This window comes from Xenopus laevis, chromosome 1S (assembly GCF_017654675.1).
Source record: "Xenopus laevis strain J_2021 chromosome 1S, Xenopus_laevis_v10.1, whole genome shotgun sequence".
Lineage (NCBI taxonomy): Eukaryota > Metazoa > Chordata > Amphibia > Anura > Pipidae > Xenopus > Xenopus laevis.
In genome coordinates this window covers 3366160-3386817 of record NC_054372.1, presented here as the reverse complement: position 1 = coordinate 3386817, position 20658 = coordinate 3366160, and the positions used below count along the sequence as shown (strand labels likewise).

The 20658-nt window shown below is 43.0% G+C and overlaps 1 protein-coding gene across 2 annotated transcripts in view; it reads left to right on the top strand.

The window, feature by feature from the left end:
• coe3l.S (COE3-like S homeolog) overlaps positions 1 to 20658 on the top strand; it is a 67587-nt gene that overhangs the window by 34873 nt on the left and 12056 nt on the right. Inside the window, exons 7-11 of one of the 2 annotated variants that reach the window (XM_041579342.1) lie at positions 6258 to 6339; positions 8933 to 9050; positions 9156 to 9286; positions 10210 to 10336; positions 16914 to 17002. In XM_041579342.1, the coding sequence (XP_041435276.1) occupies positions 6258 to 6339; positions 8933 to 9050; positions 9156 to 9286; positions 10210 to 10336; positions 16914 to 17002 (547 nt within the window). Of the gene's footprint in view, positions 1 to 6257; positions 6340 to 8932; positions 9051 to 9152; positions 9287 to 10209; positions 10337 to 16913; positions 17003 to 20658 lie in introns of both variants that reach the window. The other variant, XM_041579341.1, reaches the window with a different exon arrangement.

Genomic DNA, 20658 nt, shown 5'->3' with positions numbered 1-20658 from the left:
GAATGACACTGCCCAGAATTAGACAACGTGTTATCTACAAAGACCCCAAGATCCTTCTCATTTAAGGAAACTCCCAACACACTGCCATTTAGTGTATAACTTGCATTTATATTATTTTTGCCAAAGTGCATAACCTGCATTTATCAACATTGAACCTCATTTTCCAGTTTGCTGCCCAGTTTTCCAGTTTAGACAAATCACTGTGCAAAGTGGCAGCATCCTGCATGGAACCTATAGTTCTGCACAATTTAGTATCATCTGCAAAAATAGAAACAGTACTTTCAATGGCCACCTCCAGGTCATTAATAAACAAGTTGAAAAGCAAGGGACCTAGTACAGAGCCCTGCGGTACTCCACTAACAACACTGGTCCAATTAGAAAATGTTCCATTTACCACCACTCTTTGTAGTCTATCTTTTAGCCAGTTCTCTATCCAGGTACAAATACTATGTTCCAGGCCAACATTCCTTCATTTAACCAGTAACCTTTTGTGTGGCACTGTATCAAATGCTTTTGACTGGTATTGAATGGGTAACATTTCATATGTGAAAGATGTGTACCATTTCCAGTGGTGTTGGCTGGGTACCATTTTCACTGACCATGATTGAGTGCTCTTTTGAATGGTATTGGCTATGTAAAATTTTAATTGTCAATGGGTGGGTGCAGTTTTGATTGATGATGGGTGGGTGCCATTTTGACAAATACCATCACGTCTAAGTTCCATTTTGACCTATGATGGGTGAGTGCCATTGTCGCTGGTGATGGGTTAATACCATTTTCACTGGTGTTGGCTGGGTTCTATTTTTACTGGTGTTGGCTGGGTGTCATTGAGGCTGGTAATAAGTGGATTCCATTTTGATTGGTGTTGGCTGGGTAGCATTTTGACTGGTGATGAGTGTGTACCCTTTTGATGGGTGATGGTTGGATACCATTTAAAACTGGCGATGGGTGAGTGCCATCTTCATCATGGGAAAGAGGAAAAAGTCAAGGAAATCCTTAGCAAAAGTGACTTTATTTGTCAAGTTGCATATCACAGACCTCCTAATATTCTTATCCTGTTGTGCCCAGTCATAAGTATGAACGATCTTTTTCTGATATCCCTCCCCCATTATCCAAATGATCCCTAAATCAGATCCACACAGCGGAACCCCTATAAGTATATACCATTCGTTCTGAACATGCATTTACAGGTCACCCTGATGTCATGCTCTAAAACATAGTTGCTCATTCCCATCTCCTCTTTTGCTCATCTCAAGGAATGTAGGGTTGGGAATTAGCCCTTTAACACTACACTAGGTATCCATCTCTGCACTCGTTGATATGACCATTAAACATTCCATCATATATTAGAAATGTTTTCAATTGACATGTCTAAAGAAGAAGAAAGGGTGGTCCTTATATTGGTGCCAGGTTTGTCTTGTCAAAATCCTGAGAGAAACAGAGATGTCGAGCAAGTTGATTAAACTCGGGCAAGGTGGCAGCTGTAAAGCAGGATGGTATCAATAGGGCATGATAGCAACTGTGAAGCAAGATGCCAACAGAAGGGCAAAATGGCAACAATAGAATGATGTCAACTTTAGGGCAACATGGCATCAGTAGGACAAGATGCTCCTAATAATGCAAGATGGTGGCAATAGGGTCAGACTGTGACAGTAGGGCAAGTTAGCAAATGTAGAGGTACATGGTGATTATATGACCAGATAACAACTGTAGAGTGAAATGCCAACAGCAGGACAATATGGCAGAAGTATGGAGTGATGTCAACTTTAGGCCAACTTTGAAGGGATATGGGGATCTGTACTTGTTATAAAAGCATGGTGTGGGGTCAACTAAAGCACCATTGGTGGCCAGACCTACGTTAACGAAATAACTTACAAAGTGTGTCTTTCCTCGTGCCTTGTAAAATACAGTCATCTGCTTGATGTGGGATCCTTTGGGATTGGCTGCATGTTCTGCTCTTATCATGAATGACCACTCTTGGCAAATATGCTCTTGAATTCTGCATGAGCCCAGATAGCAGCAGAGTATTCTCACTTGTCTATACAATAGAATGTTGTGGTATCTGCTGTTTGGTACAAGCCCATCTTACATCAGCCCAACCCCAGTGGTTTAGAGAGCTTCATAAGTGCCCTATCAACATGTTAATCAAATTACTTAGGAGCCAAAATTGACGCTTTTCATTAATTATACAAGATTATTCTAATTGCAAATTCAAATTTATTCACTCTGAACAGAAGGTGTTCTGCAATATTTCTGGGAATTTGCATATTAAATGGGGAGAGCGGTGCATGATATATGCTAATTTATGCATATTGTCTTTATTTTTAACTTGCAGACTATTTGCACGGCTGCTGTCTAAGTGGGCGAAAAAGTCGCAAAGGAGTTTTAGTTTGGTACTGGAAGTGTTGGGTTGAGGCAATGCTGAGTGAGGAACCACCTCGCCTGTAGGTGGCGATGTAGAGCGATTCCCATCGTATTCTTTAGGGATTAAATCTGAGGCAGAGAAGATGGAAAGTAAAAGGAGTTCTGGAACACTGAGTGGTAAAGTGTAAACTATGACTTGTGGCACAGGGGATGTAGTCGACATGAACTTCAGGTGATATTTTGATTGTGTCATTTATTTAGTTTCCATGGTGCGCATGGACTCATCAAACTTAGTTACAATATATCAAGGCCAGAATAAATAACCACTGTCCTTTAGATATAGGCATGGCTGGTGGTAAAGTATTGAACCCAACCTTTTTCCATTTAGTATACATTAGGGTGGAAGGCAGACTGAATACACTTACTATATAGACTTGAGGGACCCCTTCAACCGCACTGGGAATAATAGTCTCTGGGAAGGGAGTGTGACTGTGGGATAGCAGGTATAGTAGGGAGAGATGGTGTCTATAGTAACAGTGGATAATAGTCTCTGGGAAGGGAGTGTGACTGTGGGATAGCAGGTATAGTAGGGAGAGATGGTGTCTATAGTAACAGTGGATAATAGTCTCTGGGAAGGGAGTGTGACTGTGGGATAGCAGGTATAGTAGGGAGAGATGGTGTCTATAGTAACAGTGGATAATAGTCTCTGGGAAGGGAGTGTGACTGTGGGATAGCAGGTATAGTAGGGAGAGATGGTGTCTATAGTAACAATGGATAATAGTCTCTGGGAAGGGAGTGTGACTGTGGGATAGCAGGTATAGTAGGGAGAGATGGTGTCTATAGTAACAGTGGATAATAGTCTCTGGGAAGGGAGTGTGACTGTGGGATAGCAGGTATAGTAGGGAGAGATGGTGCCTATAGTAACAGTGGGATAATAGTCTCTGGGAAGGGAGTGTGACTGTGGGATAGCAGGTATAGTAGGGAGAGATGGTGCCTATAGTAACAGTGGATAATAGTCTCTGGGAAGGGAGTGTGACTGTGGGATAGCAGGTATAGTAGGGAGAGATGGTGTCTATAGTAACAGTGGGATAATAGTCTCTGGGAAGGGAGTGTGACTGTGGGATAGCAGGTATAGTAGGGAGAGATGGTGCCTATAGTAACAGTGGGATAATAGTCTCTGGAAGGGAGTGTGACTGTGGGATAGCAGGTATAGTAGGGAGAGATGGTGTCTATAGTAACAGTGGATAATAGTCTCTGGGAAGGGAGTGTGACTGTGGGATAGCAGGTATAGTAGGGAGAGATGGTGTCTATAGTAACAGTGGGATAATAGTCTCTGGGAAGGGAGTGTGACTGTGGGATAGCAGGTATAGTAGGGAGAGATGGTGTCTATAGTAACAGTGGATAATAGTCTCTGGGATTGGAGTGTGACTGTGGGATAGCAGGTATAGTAGGGAGAGATGGTGCCTATAGTAACAGTGGATAATAGTCTCTGGGAAGGGAGTGTGACTGTGGGATAGCAGGTATAGTAGGGAGAGATGTGTCTATAGTAACAGTGGATAATAGTCTCTGGGAAGGGAGTGTGACTGTGGGATAGCAGGTATAGTAGGGAGAGATGTGTCTATAGTAACAGTGGATAATAGTCTCTGGGAAGGGAGTGTGACTGTGGGATAGCAGGTATAGTAGGGAACATGTTTATAGTAACAGTGTGAGATCACAGCAGGTATAGAGGAGTTAGGATGTGTTTATGTACTCACTTTAATACCCGGTGAGAGCCATAGAACACATGTGGTTACATACAAGTTGTGTAGGATACATTTACACACAGTAGAAGGCTATGAGAGTTATATTTTGAGTAGCAACACTTGCAGTTTGTATAACACAGTTTGTGTGTGTGTCTGTTTCTAAGTTGATGTCACAACGAGCTGCTAATAAGGATTTGTGCCTCTTTGTGATGGTGCCCGGCCGCCATGTATAATTCACAATGTGCTGCCCGTTCTCGGATGTGTCCCAGCAGTATAAATATTTTATGATGATGAGAAGCTTTTGGGAGCGACTGTCTCTGGCTCTTCTCTCTGTCTGGCTCCCACTTGCTACTTGTCTCTCTTCTACATTTGTCTTTGTGCAACACAATTGTACTTCTGGGCCCACTGACCTGATAAAGTTTTATTTCCCCAGATATAATGTTGGAAAATTGCTCAGCGAATTGTCTCGAGAGCAGAAAATAATATTCCACGTCCACTGGTGCAGATACTACTTGTCTCTATGTTCAAGAGTCAACTGAGATCACAATGACTTAGACACAATGAATCTGCAGTCTTACCTGGAATTTAACAAGAACTTCATCTGTGTTTTGTGGTTCTGGATGACTTCAAACCTGTCACATTATTATCTGCATATTTATATTTATCCAACTATAAATACATAATAACATCTCCCAGTTCATTTGTGATTTGTATAGGGGGAAACCTGCACTGCCCTCGTTTTATCTTATTTCTCTGTACATCTTATTAGCAAACATATACGTCTGTTTCTGCCGAAGTGTGCTTAGCTCAAGGATTTCTGAGTATCACTCATGTATTATAAAGGATAATGTACCCCCTACTGTAAATGATAAGGATATTAGAAGTCACTGAGGGGTTGTTCTGTGACCATATAAAGGCACAAGGCTGCAGGCTGAGTTATACAGGGAACTCTGAGTATCACTCATGTATTATAAGGGATAATGTACCCCCTACTGTAAATGATAAGGATATTAGAAGTCACTGAGGGGTTGTTCTGTGACCATATAAAGGCACAAGGCTGCAGGCTGAGTTATACAGGGAACTCTGAGTATCACTCATGTATTATAAGGGATAATGTACCCCCTACTGTAAATGATAAGGATATTAGAAGTCACTGAGGGGTTGTTCTGTGACCATATAAAGACACAAGGCTGCAGGCTGAGTTATACAGGGAACTCTGAGTATCACTCATGTATTATAAGGGATAATGTACCCCCTACTGTAAATGATAAGGATATTAGAAGTCACTGAGGGGTTGTTCTGTGACCATATAAAGGCACAAGGCTGCAGGCTGAGTTATATAGGGAACTCTGAGTATCACTCATGTATTATAATGGATAATGTACCCCCTACTGTAAATGATAAGGATATTAGAAGTCACTGAGGGGTTGTTCTGTGTCCATATAAAGGCACAAGGCTGCAGGCTGTTATACAGGGAACTCTGAGTACCACTCATGTATTATAAGGGATAATGTACCCCCTACTGTAAATGATAAGGATATTAGAAGTCACTGAGGGGTTGTTCTGTGACCATATAAAGACACAAGGCTGCAGGCTGAGTTATACAGGGAACTCTGAGTATCACTCATGTATTATAAGGGATAATGTACCCCCTACTGTAAATGATAAGGATATTAGAAGTCACTGAGGGGTTGTTCTGTGACCATATAAGGACACAAGGCTGCAGATTGGGTTCTTTTATGTAGGTCACAGTAACTCTGTAGTGGTTATAATCCCTATTTTTATGTAGAAATTACTTATTTGCATTTTTTGACAAAAATGTCATATGACAAATGGCACATCAAAAAACCACAGAATTTACCCAGTGGTATAACTAATAAACAATTGTGAAGACATACTTTACAGGTTACTCACTTTACTTGTATATTAAAGCAGTATAAAATATTTGTATTTTATCTTTATATTCTAATAAAGGGAATACATTTCACTTCATACACAGAGTATGTGGAACCAATAATTTTCAAATTCTCAAAACATGACAATGTAAATGAACAGTCCATATTCCAAAAGCACTTTAGATTTAGAGAAGTGAGAAACCTTTGTAGCACTTAATAGTTTTGTCACAGTGTCCCAAATCCCTGTGTCTTGCAGATTCTTTCTTAAGTTCTTCTTGAAATGCAACCAGAACTGTCTGAAGAATGCAGGGAATCCTCGGGATATGAGAAGGTTTCAGGTGAGTGTCATTATACCTGCCGTGGGATGGTGGTGCAAGTAGAGCAACAGCTTTAGGTAGGATGGAAATATTAGGTCAAGATGGAGACAGTTGGGTGAAATGAAGACTGTAGGACAAGATGGAGACAGTAGGGCAAGTTGGAGACAGTAGGACAAGAAGGAGACATTAGGGCAAGATGAAGACAGTAGGGCACAATGGAGAATGTAGGGCAAGATGGAGACTGTAGGGTAAGTTGAATATAGTAGGGCAATATAGAGACAGAAGGACAAAATGGATACAGTTGAATGAGGTATCAACAGCAGGGCAAGATGAAGACAGTCTTGTGAAATAGAGACAGAGGGGGGAAGATTGAGAATCAAGAATTATACAGCAAAACAAGATGTAGATAGCAGAGGAAGACGGAGACCGTACGGCAAGATGGAGTCAGTAGGGCAAAATGGAGACAACAGGGTAAGATTTAAACAGTAGAGCAAGATGGAGATGACATGTCAAGATGGGCCTTAGGGCAAGATGGAGACAGCAGGGCAAGATAGAAATGGCAGAGTGGAAGATAGGGCAAGAAGGAGAAAGTAGGGCAAGATGGAAAAAGTAAGTCAAGATAGAGACAGTAGGGGAAAATGGAGACTGTCGAGCAAGATGAAGTCAGCGGGGGTGTACATTGAGAAAATGTAGCAATAGGACAAGAAACAGACTGGAGACAGCAAGGGAAGATGGAGATCGTAGGGCAGTAACATTTGGTTATGCCCATGTCTAGGTGTGCAATGTTTGTAGAGACCTGCCCCTACAGTCTTAATGGATTTTGACTCCATGTATCCACCTGTTATATTTCTGTTTTGTGCTCCAAGTGTAGCATTATTAGACCAAAATGTGTCTATAAAAACTCTTTAAATACATTAACACTAACATAAGAAACTGTGAAAAGTGCCTGTAGACGTTCTCTAGACGCCACACATACTTCTTAATCACCCAAGTATTTCCCGCAGATGGTCTTTCCCTATTGCTGAATAAAATGTTAATGCTCCATTCCCCCCAACTTGCTGGTGCTGGAAGTGTTAAGACCCCAGGGGGCAGATCCTGGATAGAACTGAGAAACTCACCAGATATTTTCTCACAGCAGGGCTTGTCTGCTCATTAGGGGGCTTCTTAAAGAGCTGATAATTAGAACATTCTTATGTGATTAGAATCCTACTTCATTTACATAGCTTGTCACAACTCTCACAAAGTCTCTCTCCTTAATGAAAACAGTAACTAAATATTTTGAATAACCTTGGTAGTATAGACAGGTGTAGCAATCTATCCAGCTTAATTGGTATATATCAAGAGTAATTCATGGACCCCTGGCACGGAGACATATCCCCAATCTTTTAATAATGTTCTTCTATCATTCTGTTCACAATAATCAACCAACTCCTTTTGTGTCTCTTCACCTCCTCCTTGCTAAGCTGTTATTGGTTACTCTTTACTGTCTCCTCTTCATGGTGGTAGTAAGGGTGCTAGAATGGTAACAGGCAAGATGGTGACAGCTGGGCAACATGATGTCTGTAGGGCATTATGGTGAAAGTGGAGTAAGGTGAAGGAAGTAAGATATGATGAAGAGATCAGGGCAAGATTGATAGAGTAAGGCAAAGTGGTTAAAACTGGGCAAGGTGGCAACAGTAGAACAAGGTGGAGACAGTAGGACAAGATAGAGACCGTAGGGTAAGATGGAGACAGTAGGGTAAGAAGAACATAGTAGCCAAGATGATTACAGATGGTATGGTAGGGAAATATGGAGAGGGTAGAGCAAGGTGATAACAAAAGGGTGGGATTGAGATAGCAGGGCAAGGTGAAGACCCTAAGGCAAGGTGATGACAGTAAGACAACATGGTATCTGTAGGGCAATATGGTGACCGTGGAGCAAGATGGAGAGAGTAGGTCAAGATGGAGGCATGAGGACAAGATAAAGATAGTATGGTAAGATGGAGACAGTATAGTAAGACAGAAGGGAGATATATAGAGTAGAGAAAAGTGGTGACAGTAGGGTAAAATGGACATACTGTAGTAGGAGATGGAGAAACTAAAGCAGGATGGAGACGGGATAAAAACATTGTGATAGTAGGGCATGATGGAAATAGAAGGACAAGATGGAGACATTAGGGTAAGATGGAGAGAGTAGGGCAAGATGGAAATAGGACAAAATGGTTACAATTAGGCAACATGTTTACAGCAGGACAAGATGATTAAAGCTGGGCAAGATACCATCTTCTCTTCATGTTGTTTTGATGGAATGACAGAACTGAGCCATAATTTCATGGAATTTGGCATTGTGCACAAAGCTTAAGTTCCATTACCTGGCTTGCTTATCATTACTTTCTTCTCTTTCATCTCTTCTAAGTTCTAAATTCTTTTCACCTCCATCTCTCTTAATACGTTTTTTTAACATCACCTGTTTAACCTCATAATGGGTTTTACCATCACATCTCCAAGCTCTTCTAGAGTTCCTGCTTAATGGATATCACCTCTTTTTGCCCCAGAATAGTAGGCCCTTACTCTTTCCTCTTGAGCCTTGAGGTTACTGCCTTTGGTGGCAACTCTGTGTCTTCTATTTCCTCAGGTCGTGCTTTCTACAACAATTACTGTTGATGGGCATATACTTGCAGTATCAGACAATATGTTTGTTCATAACAACTCTAAACACGGCAGAAGAGCTCGCAGACTGGATCCCACTGAAGGTAATTCTTTGGTCTACTGGTTGAAGGTTGAAAAACAATATGTTTGCGTTTATATGTGGCTCTAACAGTGTCACTTTTTCTTCCCCACGCCACTCTATGAAGCAGCTACTCCCTGCATTAAAGCTGTCAGCCCAAGTGAAGGCTGGACCAGCGGAGGTGCAACTGTCATTCTTATAGGAGATAATTTCTTTGATGGGCTGCAGGTTGTGTTTGGCACAATGCTGGTATGGAGTGAGGTACGTTGACTCTTTCTTTCCAGGTTTGTTTGGAGGCACAAGATCAAGCATCCCTAGGTCCTCTTGCTCAGTATATTTTTGTGCCCCACCAATCCCAGGTGCACAACCTGTGTCACCCCGCCTGACTAAAGGGTTCAGAGGTGGATCTCCTTCTAATGACAACTTGCAGAAATAGTTATCTGTGATAGTCTGATATATTATACAGATATAACTCTGTCTACATCTATCCTCTGCCAAACATTGATTAAGATAGGCAGTCTATGCTGGTGCAGTAACCCATAGCAACACACAAGCAGTTAGTTATCACTTTATTAGAGCAGTTAAAGTAATGAATATGAGCAGCACATCTGTTGTTATGGTCTATGCATTACCATGAATTAATGAATGATGAAATACTACTGTCTATACACAGTTATCAACCTGCAGACACCTTTATTGTGTGGGTCACAATATGTTTCAGGCTTCCTCTCTTTATCAAGTTCAAGGGAAGTACACAAAACATTTTGAGACCCACAAGAAAAGTTAAAGGGGCAATTTTTGAATACAGTATAACCATTTATACATCAGCCATTCCCAACGTGAAGCTTGCCCAATGGGGGTGGCACTGCATTAGCGTTAGATGGGCACAGCCTGAAGGCCAGTTAGGGTGAGTTAGGGAGAACTATGCTGTTCTACAGTAGATACTTCTGAAGTCCAGGTAGAAGGTTGAGATTTGGGGTGAACACATTAGCTGCCCCAGAGTTATTCATAGTGAATGATTGATGCAGGATCCTTCAGTGGAGCTAGAACCAAAAAAGTCCAACAATCACTGATATATAAATTTTTTATTACTTCACATATGCATTTGTTGTAGTTTTGCAAAGATTCCCTGAACTTTGTGTTTGTGGTCCATATAATGAGGTGTCCTGATCTCGTTACTACAGCTGATCACACCGTATGCCATACGAGTCCAGACGCCCCCAAGGCACATACCAGGAGTGGTGGAAGTCACTTTATCCTACAAGTCTAAGCACTTTTGTAAAGGTGTCCCGGGACGGTTTGTCTATACAGGTAATTATCCACCAACACAAGAGCGTAGATGTGCGTGATGAGAACGACAAAGACACACTGTATTGTAGAAAGAAATGTATCAAATAATCATGGTGCACTATTTGTAAACTAGGCATTTTGCCCATTTAACCAATGTTAGGAGCTACGGGGGGGGCCCTGGAACTGTACCCCCAAATGTTTCTATATATCTGTAACCTTGTTATGAGCTAAGGGGGCCCAGTCTGAAGGCCAGTTAGGGGGAGATTTCGGGTGAGTGTTTATTTGTACCCTGGGTACCCCTGGAACTATAGCAGGGCGACACCCCAATGTTTCTATATATCTGTAACCTTGTTATGAGCTAAGGGGGCCCAGTCTGAAGGTCAGTTAGGGGGAGATTTGGGGTGAGTGCTTATTTGTACCCTGGGTACCCCTGGAACTATAGCAGGGTGACACCCCAATGTTTCTATATATCTGTAACCTTGTTATGAGCTAAGGGGGCCCAGTCTGAAGGCCAGTTAGGGGGAGATTTCGGGTGAGTGTTTATTTGTACCCTGGGTACCCCTGGAACTATAGCAGGGCGACACCCCAATGTTTCTATATATCTGTAACCTTGTTATGAGCTAAGGGGGCCCAGTCTGAAGGTCAGTTAGGGGGAGATTTGGGGTGAGTGCTTATTTGTACCCTGGGTACCCCTGGAACTATAGCAGGGTGACACCCCAATGTTTCTATATATCTGTAACCTTGTTATGAGCTAAGGGGGCCCAGTCTGAAGGTCAGTTAGGGGGAGATTTGGGGTGAGTATTTATTTGTACCCTGGGTACCCCTGGAACTATAGCAGGGTGACACCCCAATGTTTCTATTTATCTGTAACCTTGTTATGAGCTAAGGGGGCCCAGTCTGAAGGTCAGTTAGGGGGAGATTTGGGGTGAGTGCTTATTTGTACCCTGGGTACCCCTGGAACTATAGCAGAGTGACTGTTATCTCAATGTTTCTATATATCTGTAACCTTGTTATGAGCTAAGGGGGCCCAGTCTGAAGGTCAGTTAGGGGGAGATTTGGGGTGAGTGCTTATTTGTACCCTGGGTACCCCTGGAACTATAGCAGGGTGACTGTTACCCCAATATTTCTATATATCTGTAACCTTGTTATGAGCTAAGGGGACCCAGTCTGAAGGCCAGTTAGGGGGAGATTTGGGGTGAGTGATTATTTGTACCCTGGGTACCCCTGGAACTATAGCAGGGTGACACCCCAATGTTTCTATATATCTGTAACCTTGTTATGAGCTAAGGGGGCCCAGCCTGAAGGTCAGTTAGGGGGAGACTTGGGGTGAGTGTTTATTTGTACCCTGGGTACCCCTGGAACTATAGCAGGGGGACTTTTACACCATGTTTCTCTATATCTGATCTAAGGGGCACCTTGAATGAAAAAAGCCTGACAAGCACTGGCTTATAAAATAAAACAGAGATCCAGAACACTTCGATCTTGACATGAATTAATTATGTGCAGAGCTTTATGATTGCAGATAGATTGGTCTGAATCTCAGGATGTGGCTAAGGGAACCATCTACTGGCTGGACCTGTAAGTCAAGGTTCTAGAAGGAGGGAAGTGGAAGCGCATTATTAAAGCTTCTTTTGTCCTCCCCACTCACAACTTGCCCCCTTGACCCTATGCCTTCTTCTCTGCTCAAACACTGTGTTGCAGAGCTTACCCTACTACTTACTCACATCTTCAATTCTTCTCTAGCTTCTGGAACCTTCCCTTCTCCTTTCAAACAGGCCTGTGTAAAGCCTATTCTTAAAAAGGCCACACTTGACCCAGCCTGTCTATCAAATTACCGTCCTGTCTCCCTTCTACCACTTGCCTCTAAACTCCTAGAGCGTATTGTGTTCTCCCGTATTACTAACTTTCTACACACCCATGATCTGTTGGACCCTCTGCAATCTGGTTTCCGGCCTGGTCACTCTACTGAGACTGCTTTGTGCAGAGTTACAAATGATCTTCAGGTTGCCAAAGCCAAAGGTCACTTCTCCATCCTTCTCCTCCTTGACCTATTATCTGCATTTGATACAGTTGATCACTCTCTCCTGATGCAGATTCTCTATTCGCTTGGCATCCGTAACCAGGCTGCATCTTGGCTCTCTTCTTACCTCTCTAACCGATCATTCACTGTCTCCTATGATAACAAAACCTCATCTCCAGTTCCAATTAATGTGGGGGTGCCGCAAGGCTCCGTACTTTGTCCGCTGTTGTTCTCCCTGTACACTCTGTCTTTGGGAGATCTCATCCATTTATTTGGCTTTAATTATCATCTGTATGCTGATGATACCCAAATATATTTATCCACCCCTTCATTAACAGCCGAAACAGAGGCTCAAATCTCTAACTGCCTCCTGGCTATCTCAAATTGGATGAACCAGCGCCACCTCAAACTCAACCTAACACTGAACTTATCATCTTTCCACCTAAGCCTGGTCCTACTCCCCTATTTACTATCTCTATTGATGGCTCATTAATCCTGTCAACTCAGCTCACTGTCTGGGGGGAATCTTTGACTCCTCTCTCCTTCTCTGATCATATTAACACCACTGTCAAAACCTGTCACTTCTTCTTGCGCAATATTGCCAAAATCCGTCCCTTCCTTTCACCTGATACATCCAAGCAGGGGCGCTCCACCAATGAGGCGAGTTGAGACACTCGCCTCAGGCGGCAGCGCCCCCCTGGTTACCAGGGGCGGCAAAAATGCTGCTCCTGGTAACTAAGAGCCGAATTTCCGGTTTTCAACCCAGAAATTCGGCTCTTCTAGTGCAGAGAGCGCAATTGCGCTCTCTGCACTAGCGTCGTGCAGCGCCCCGACCCCCTCCTGCGCAGAAAATGTGAGCGCCGTGAGGAGGGGTCGGGGCGGCAACGGAAGGCCGCCTCAGGCGGCATAAAGGCGCGGATCGGTGCTGCATCCAAGACGCTCATGCATGCTCTCATCCTATCCCGACTAGATTACTGTAACCTTCTACTAACTGGCCTCCCTAACTCCCATCTCTCCCCTCTACAGTCTGTATTAAACACTGCTGCCAGAATTCTCCTCCTCTCATCCAAAAGGGTACAGGCCCCTCCGCTGCTGAAGTCCTTATCATGGCTTCCTATAAAACAAAGAATAACGTATAAACTCCTCCTCATAACCTTCAAAGCCCTTCATTCATCTGCACCTCACTACATCTCATCTCTTGTCTCTCTCTATATGTTCCTGCCCGAAACCTCTGCTCCTCTCAGAGCAACCGCTTGGTTGTACCCCCCACTACTACTGCTGTTTCCCGTATCAAACCCTTCTCTCTTGGGACTCCTTATATTTGGAATGTCATTCCTGAATCTCTCAGGAGAGAATCCTCCTTCAGTGTTTTTATAACAAAACTCAAAGACTCCCTCTGGGAGCACCTGGATAACAGCTGAACTGGCACTTATATATCAGTGTAACAAACTGTAACCCACAGCACCTTAATACCCCTCTGAATTGTGTCTGTATGTTACCCTCCCATTTAGACTGTAAGCTCTATGGGGTAGGGTCCTCTAGCCTTTTGTTTCCTTGACACTGAGCACTTAATCTGTATTGTAATTATATTTTATATTTATGTGAATTGTATTTCTAATAATGCACTTATTGTTACTTTTTATTCCAATGACCCCTTGTTTGTTACTACTAATTTATTGTTTTGCTGTACAGTGCTTTGTCCTCGAGGAGCGCTATACAAATAAAAATATACATACATACATACAAATGTGTTAATATCAGCTGCTCCGAGGAAATGAATTGTCTGTTTGGAAAACTCCCTTTTGAGGCAAAGGTCCAAGTAACATTTGTTTTCTGGAATCGACCCACTGAATTTTCTCAGCGCCCTGCCCTTGACAGCTGCTTAGAGGGACAAACTGCTTTGGGCCGTGCCCTGGACATGAGCCGACACAGTCAAACGTCTTGGCCTGTCGTTCTTTCTCCCCTTCCCACTTTTTTGGGGTGAATTACTGCCAACGAGACCTGAGTTGCACTACAATCTTATTCTTTTCTACATTTTTTTGTGATATCAGCATATGTTTTTCATTATTAATAAATTATTTTTTTAGCCTGCCAAATATTTTGTAGTAAACTAATGGCAGATGAAGTATAAACCCCGTGTAATAACCTAACTAATAACTTAAATCACAATCATTGAGGCCTGGGGAAAATGGCCCATCTCCAGTTCATTTTGCATTAACTGCATCACATCAGGTCTCAGGGAAACTTCTGTCCTCTCTACAGTTCTCTGTTCTGCACTTCTGAATTAAGGATTTGTTTTACTTTCCATTAAGCCATAATTATTAGGTCTGAATGTGGGGGTAATGTTGGAAAAAACCATTATGATGAATGTGGAGCAAGGTGGAGACAGTTGGGTAAGATGAAGAAAGTAGGGCAAAATAGTTAAAATTGGGCAAGGTGGCAACATTATGACAAGGTAGAGACAGTAGGACAAAATAGAAACATTAGGACAAGATGGCAAGAGTAGGGAACTATGGAGATGGTGGCACACGGTCATGAAAGTAGGGTAGAATGGTGATAGAAGGACAAGATAAAGAGGCTACGGCAAGATGATCGCAGCAGGACAAGAAGGTGAATTTAGGGCAATATGGTGACAGTGGAGTAAATGGAGACAGTAGGGCCAGATGGAGGCAGAAGGACAAGATGGAGATAGTGTGCTAAGATGTTGTCAGAAGGGTGATATGGAGAGAGCAGGGCTAGGTGGAGACAGTAGGGTAAGACGTACATACTGTAGAAGGAAATGGAGACAGTAGTACAACATTGTAACATTGGGAGAGCTGGAGAAAGTAAGAAAAGTTGGAGATAGAAGGACAAGATGGACATAGAAGGACAAGCTGGAGAAAATAAGATAAGATGGAGACAGTAGGGCAATGTGGTTACAATTAGGCAAAGTGGCAACAGTAGTTCAAGATGATTACAGTTGGGCAAGCACAAGGCCATTACAGTAGGGTAGGATGAAGCTAGAAGGGCGAGATGGAGAAACTAAGTCAAGAAAGTGGCATTAGGACAAGATGGAGATGGTATGGTAAGTTGGACAGAAGGGAGAGAGTAGGACATGGTGGTGACAGTAGGGTGAGATAGACCTGATGTAGAAGGATATGAAGAAACTGAAGCAAGATGATGACAGTAGGATGAGATCTTGACAGTAGGACAATATGGAGATAGTAGGGCAAGATGGCTACATGCACTAGGACAATATGGTTACAGTAAGGGTGTTGGTGGCAAAACCATTCCTTTAGGTAGTTTGCATATTCAGTGGTGTAGTTATACAAGAAGAAGATTCTCTTCTGAGGGGGGCTGCAAGTTTCCAGCACCCCCTTTTACTGACTACAGCTGTGGACCCAGGGTGCAATGTTATACCCAACAAAGACTACTGGTGTGGGATGAGGGAAAATCCTGGACCTTCTGCTCCGACTGGCTCCCAGGCCCAAATGCAGCAGGACTTTTCTTTGAATTACTTCAGCTAATGCAGCAGGAGTGAGGGTCGTTAAGTGGTGACTGTTGAGTAATGCTCATCTCAGTATACTGAGCCTCCATTAATGTGGAGTGAGAAGAGCTGACGCTCCAATCAATACAAATTACTGGGGAGAAAAGCTGGAGGTTCGGCGTTTGCAACATATGTTTTATCTAAATCAGGCAATCGATCTCGGTGGCAGTGAGTAGTGGAGTCAGATGACACTTTGAGGAGGAGGAGGAGGAGGGTGCGTGGGGTGCAAAGGGGCGGAGGTCATGTAAACCGCCTCTCATTTCCATCCCCCCCCCCAATCCGGATCTCATCAGATCATTACTCACAGGGCTGCTGAGAAGGAAAAGGGTTTATTGATCATGTGCTGAGAAATAGATACCACTAATTGTATCAGGGGGAGAGATGAAAGCTGGGGGGGGGCAAAATATGTTTAACCCCTTATTTAGCAGCCCATTAGTGAAATGTTGGTTCCTAAAACCAGAGCGTTTAACCCTTCCCTGTACATCTGGTACGGCAAGCTTGCTTATTACACAAAGTGCATGCTGCAGACCACACAGTTTCTATGGAGCCATGCAATATGGCCTTGACTGGGTTACTAAAGACCTATGTAGCATGAGGAGTTATTATGCAGGCTGGTGAGGTGGCACCATTAAAGGAGAACTAAGCCCCCAATAAAGATGGTGATCTCCAATGCGGTTACTATGCACCTATTTGTGATTGATGAATTAGGGGCACTTTCAGGGTCATTACCTGTGTGGGGGGAGAAGCAGGGAGGGGGGACTCTGTAGGGTAGGGGGTTTTATTATTGGGGGGGGTTTAGTTCTCGCATGGGTGTTGGTTTAACTCCCATGCCACCTCCCTGTTACCCTGGGACAGTCACCTAATCGCCATGTTCCTCAGGTTTGGAAAATGAACTGTAAGCTCCGCAGCTTCAGCAGAAACAGCTCATGTAGTTGTGGTTTTACAATATCTACTTCTGCCTCTGAACAAGACCCCTCTGCACTGTGATTTCTCCCTGTGTAGTCCCAGCACCCACCTTTCACTAGACCCCTATTCATTATCTCTCTCCTCAGCGCTGAACGAGCCAACTATTGACTATGGATTCCAGAGGCTACAGAAGGTGGTTCCCAGGCACCCGGGAGACCCAGAGCGATTACCCAAGGTGAGTGCAAGCTCACTGCCCAACAGTATTTTGCCTTGTTTCAGACTCTAGCGCTGCTCCCAGACATTCTGTATGAGCAAGTGATGGGATTGAACTGTCCTTACATTGAGATGTCTGTGTGGCTTTCAGGTTCCATTCAGTAGAATGCTGGGAGTGCTAGTTCTGCAGTAGCTTCATTCTGCCCCCTCCTGGTCACACAGAGAGACCCTTTAGCCCCTGGGCTCTCCCCTCCCTTCATATCACACTCCCCAGCCTGTAATCTGACAGTAATATCTATGGGCAGAAGTGAAATCCGTAGGGGTAGGAGGGAGGTTTGATCAGGAGCGATGGCTCAAAGCAGCTGATAAATTGAAATCATTCATCTTACAGTGACAGGGCCACAAATCTGTTATTCATTCATTTCTCTCCGTTGGGGAGACGCTTGTCCACTTGGCCACCTACCTCCCTGTGTAACATGGGCCGGGAGTTACAGTCAGTGCGTGTGTCACTTATTATGTGCAGGACAGGGTGTAATATGTACTTTGTGCTCTGCACTTGGATTAATTGCCCCAGGTCTCCACTCCAAAATGAAGTGTTCCCTTAATGAGTACAGGGCTGACTGTTGGCAGGGCTCTTATCATGAGCAGCAGTTGGGCACACAGAGTCCACCCTTTTCTCTTGGTCATGTTTTTTTCTGTTTTATAATTTTTGGATTATTTGCCCTCTCCTTCTGACTCTTTCCAGCTTTCAAATGGGGGTCACTGACCCCTTCTAAAAACAAATACTCTGTAAGGCTACAAATATATTGTTATCACTACTTTTTATTACTTATCTTTCTATTCAGGCCTCTCCTATTCATATTGCTAGAATCATTTGGACCCTAGCAACCAGACTGCTGAAATTGCAAACTGGAGAGCTGCTGAATAAAAAGCCAAATAACCCACAACAACCCCTTTAATGTTTTTCCAGATGTTTATTAAATGTGTGGGAAGGGAACCAGAGAATATCAGGATTCTGGCTTTGGGATTGATGGGTTTCTGAATAAAGAGAGCTCATTGGTGGGGAGTGGGTGACGGACATAAATAGATGGCAGTTCCAAGCAAGGGACCACTATATGGTGTGAGCTGGAGACAGAGGAATTGTGAGTGATGCGCAAACATGTGTCCAATTGGTTGACATGAAGATTTCATTAAGGGGAGAATTTGCTCTTCACACGTTCAGCATGGAAGAGAAATCACATAGCAATGAAAAGACAATTTATCAGACTGAAGATGGAGAAACCTCAGCCATGCAGTCTCTATTGGGCTGGCGGGGAAAGCAAGAGGGAAAGTATTAGACGAAGTCCAGGAGTACATGAGCTGGCCGATGAGTGAATTGAGAAAGAAGTTCCGGCAAACAAAGCAAAGACAGGTCTTCTAATGATAATAAATGGCCTGGAAGAGTGTGACAAGCCCAGTGTCCTGCAAGAGCAAAAAACAGCTTTAACTCATTAACAGCCAACCACACTCATTCCCATAGAATCATCATTATGTGAATTCTAACAACATTTCTTCATCAGTGGAGCCCTTGAGCCAACTGGGACCCATAATAATCCTTTGGAGGACAAGATCTGACCTGTGGGCCTCCAGTGACTGCCCTACTCTTGGTGATTACATTTAGCAAACCTGGTAGCTGTTGGCACATGATTTGTATTTGGTTCTCTTGCAGATGGTGGATAGGAGCTTCTTTGTTTCCAGTAGAACTTACTTTTGTTGGTGGAGGAGAAGGTTCTGTGTCTGCAGTAGAAGTAATCAGCTGAGAAATTTATTTTTGTCTGGTAGATGTTGATGGGTTCTCTGACTTTGTAGCTGCATTCTGGATGTTGATGTGTTTGTCTGAAGAGTTGAGTGTTTCTCTGCAGATGTTGGTAGATGAGAGTTCTTTACGTTTTTGGCAGTAAAAATTCACAGTTTTCACTTGGTAATAATTGTGGGTGAGGATTCTATGACACAGATATTGGTTGTTGAACATTTACTTACCAGCTTGGATCAACTACTTGACTGTAAAACTGATCTTGAGAAGCTTGCATTTGGTTTGATGGTTGAAGGAAGAAGGTTAGAAAGGTCTAGGTAAATCTGTTTAAGGCTTTTTAAGCTTTGTACACCTGTGCAAGACCAACAGTTGACCCTGCCCCCTTATATAATAAGAGGGAAGGCCCTTGTAGTTATGGAACCAGAAAGTGAAAGTGTGATGGTGGATAGCATCTACTATGAAGTGATTATTAAATGACTCAGCCATAGAGCAGAGTAAAGTGTTTACTGTTACTCGTAGTGTCAGACAGGAGTTAATGGATTAAAATAGATGGATTTATGTGAGTTAGTCAGTAGGGAGGAGTACAATTACTGTTGTCTCGTACCAGAAAAGAATTAATGCTAAATATATATATGTTTGTCATTGTCACAGAGCGACCTGAAAGTTGACATTACAAACCTCCTACTGATTCTATTAGAGACATCATCTGGTACAATAGGCCTGGTGGGACTGGCTGTTTCCTGATAGTAATGTGTCCAAGCCTGGCCTGACCACAGATAAGGACTAGTTTATATAGTGCAACTATAGTAACCCTTAGTGCTAGCTGTGCTGAGCAGGGACCCTGGATGTTGTAGTGCTGCTACAGTTGGACCATCCTTTTGACCGGTTCCTACAGTCTTCCACCAGTTCCCTTGTGTTTCCATGAAGAAAACAATGTTGCAACCAGAGCATATTTGAATTTCAATCACAATAGTTTTTTTCTTCATCTCAACCAAGATTTCCAAAGGGATTTAAGGAAAGGCTGAATTTGAAGGCTTGTTTTTTTTTTCCGAAACCTTAATATCGGTGTAAGTTGACACACCTGAACAGTAAAGAAACCAAGTCCCAAATGTATTCCCTAATTTATCCTTCTGCTATTGGCACCATCTAGACCCTGGGGGCACAGGCTGAGCCATGCTAAACATATCTGACTGTTTGGCTACTGACTAAAACATAAAGAGGAGCCGGAATAGTTTACACCGTGCACTTGATGTAATATTAGAGACTCCCAGGGGGAAGCAGATTTCAGCAGGACAGACTGTAGCGAGTGGCCCAGGGAACATCAGACAAGAGCTGCCTCATTCCACAATGAATTTCGGATGTTCCAATAAGCTGTTCAAAGCTTCTCTATGGAAAGAGGTCGTTATTTCTTTGCTTCACTGAACCTGCCGTCCATAGAGAGACCTTTATTGGTCCTCTTGTGTTTCCTTTCAATAAACTGCCCTTCTCTTCTTCTTTCTATACTCGTCCTTTGGGTTAGTTACTGTACTCATTGACTCCTTGATGTTAAAGTAGAGAGACCCACCACTCATATAGGATTTGCCTCTCTGTCTTTAATAGTATTAATGATCTCCTGTGTTGAATGCAACATGTCTTTGCCTGAAATAGAGGCAAAATTGTATAGAGACGGATTTGCCAGCACTGGAAGAAACATTAATAATACAAATTATTTTGTAGGAGACACTAGTAGAATATGCATATAAACCCTTACTAAAATTACAGATATCAGAGAAAAAGCTAATTGCTGATTTCTTTTTTTTTTGTTTTTGTTTTAAATCTTGATTTATTGTCAGTAACTCTAGTAAAGCAGGGAAATCTTAAAGTGTATATCCATCTATCTGTCTGTA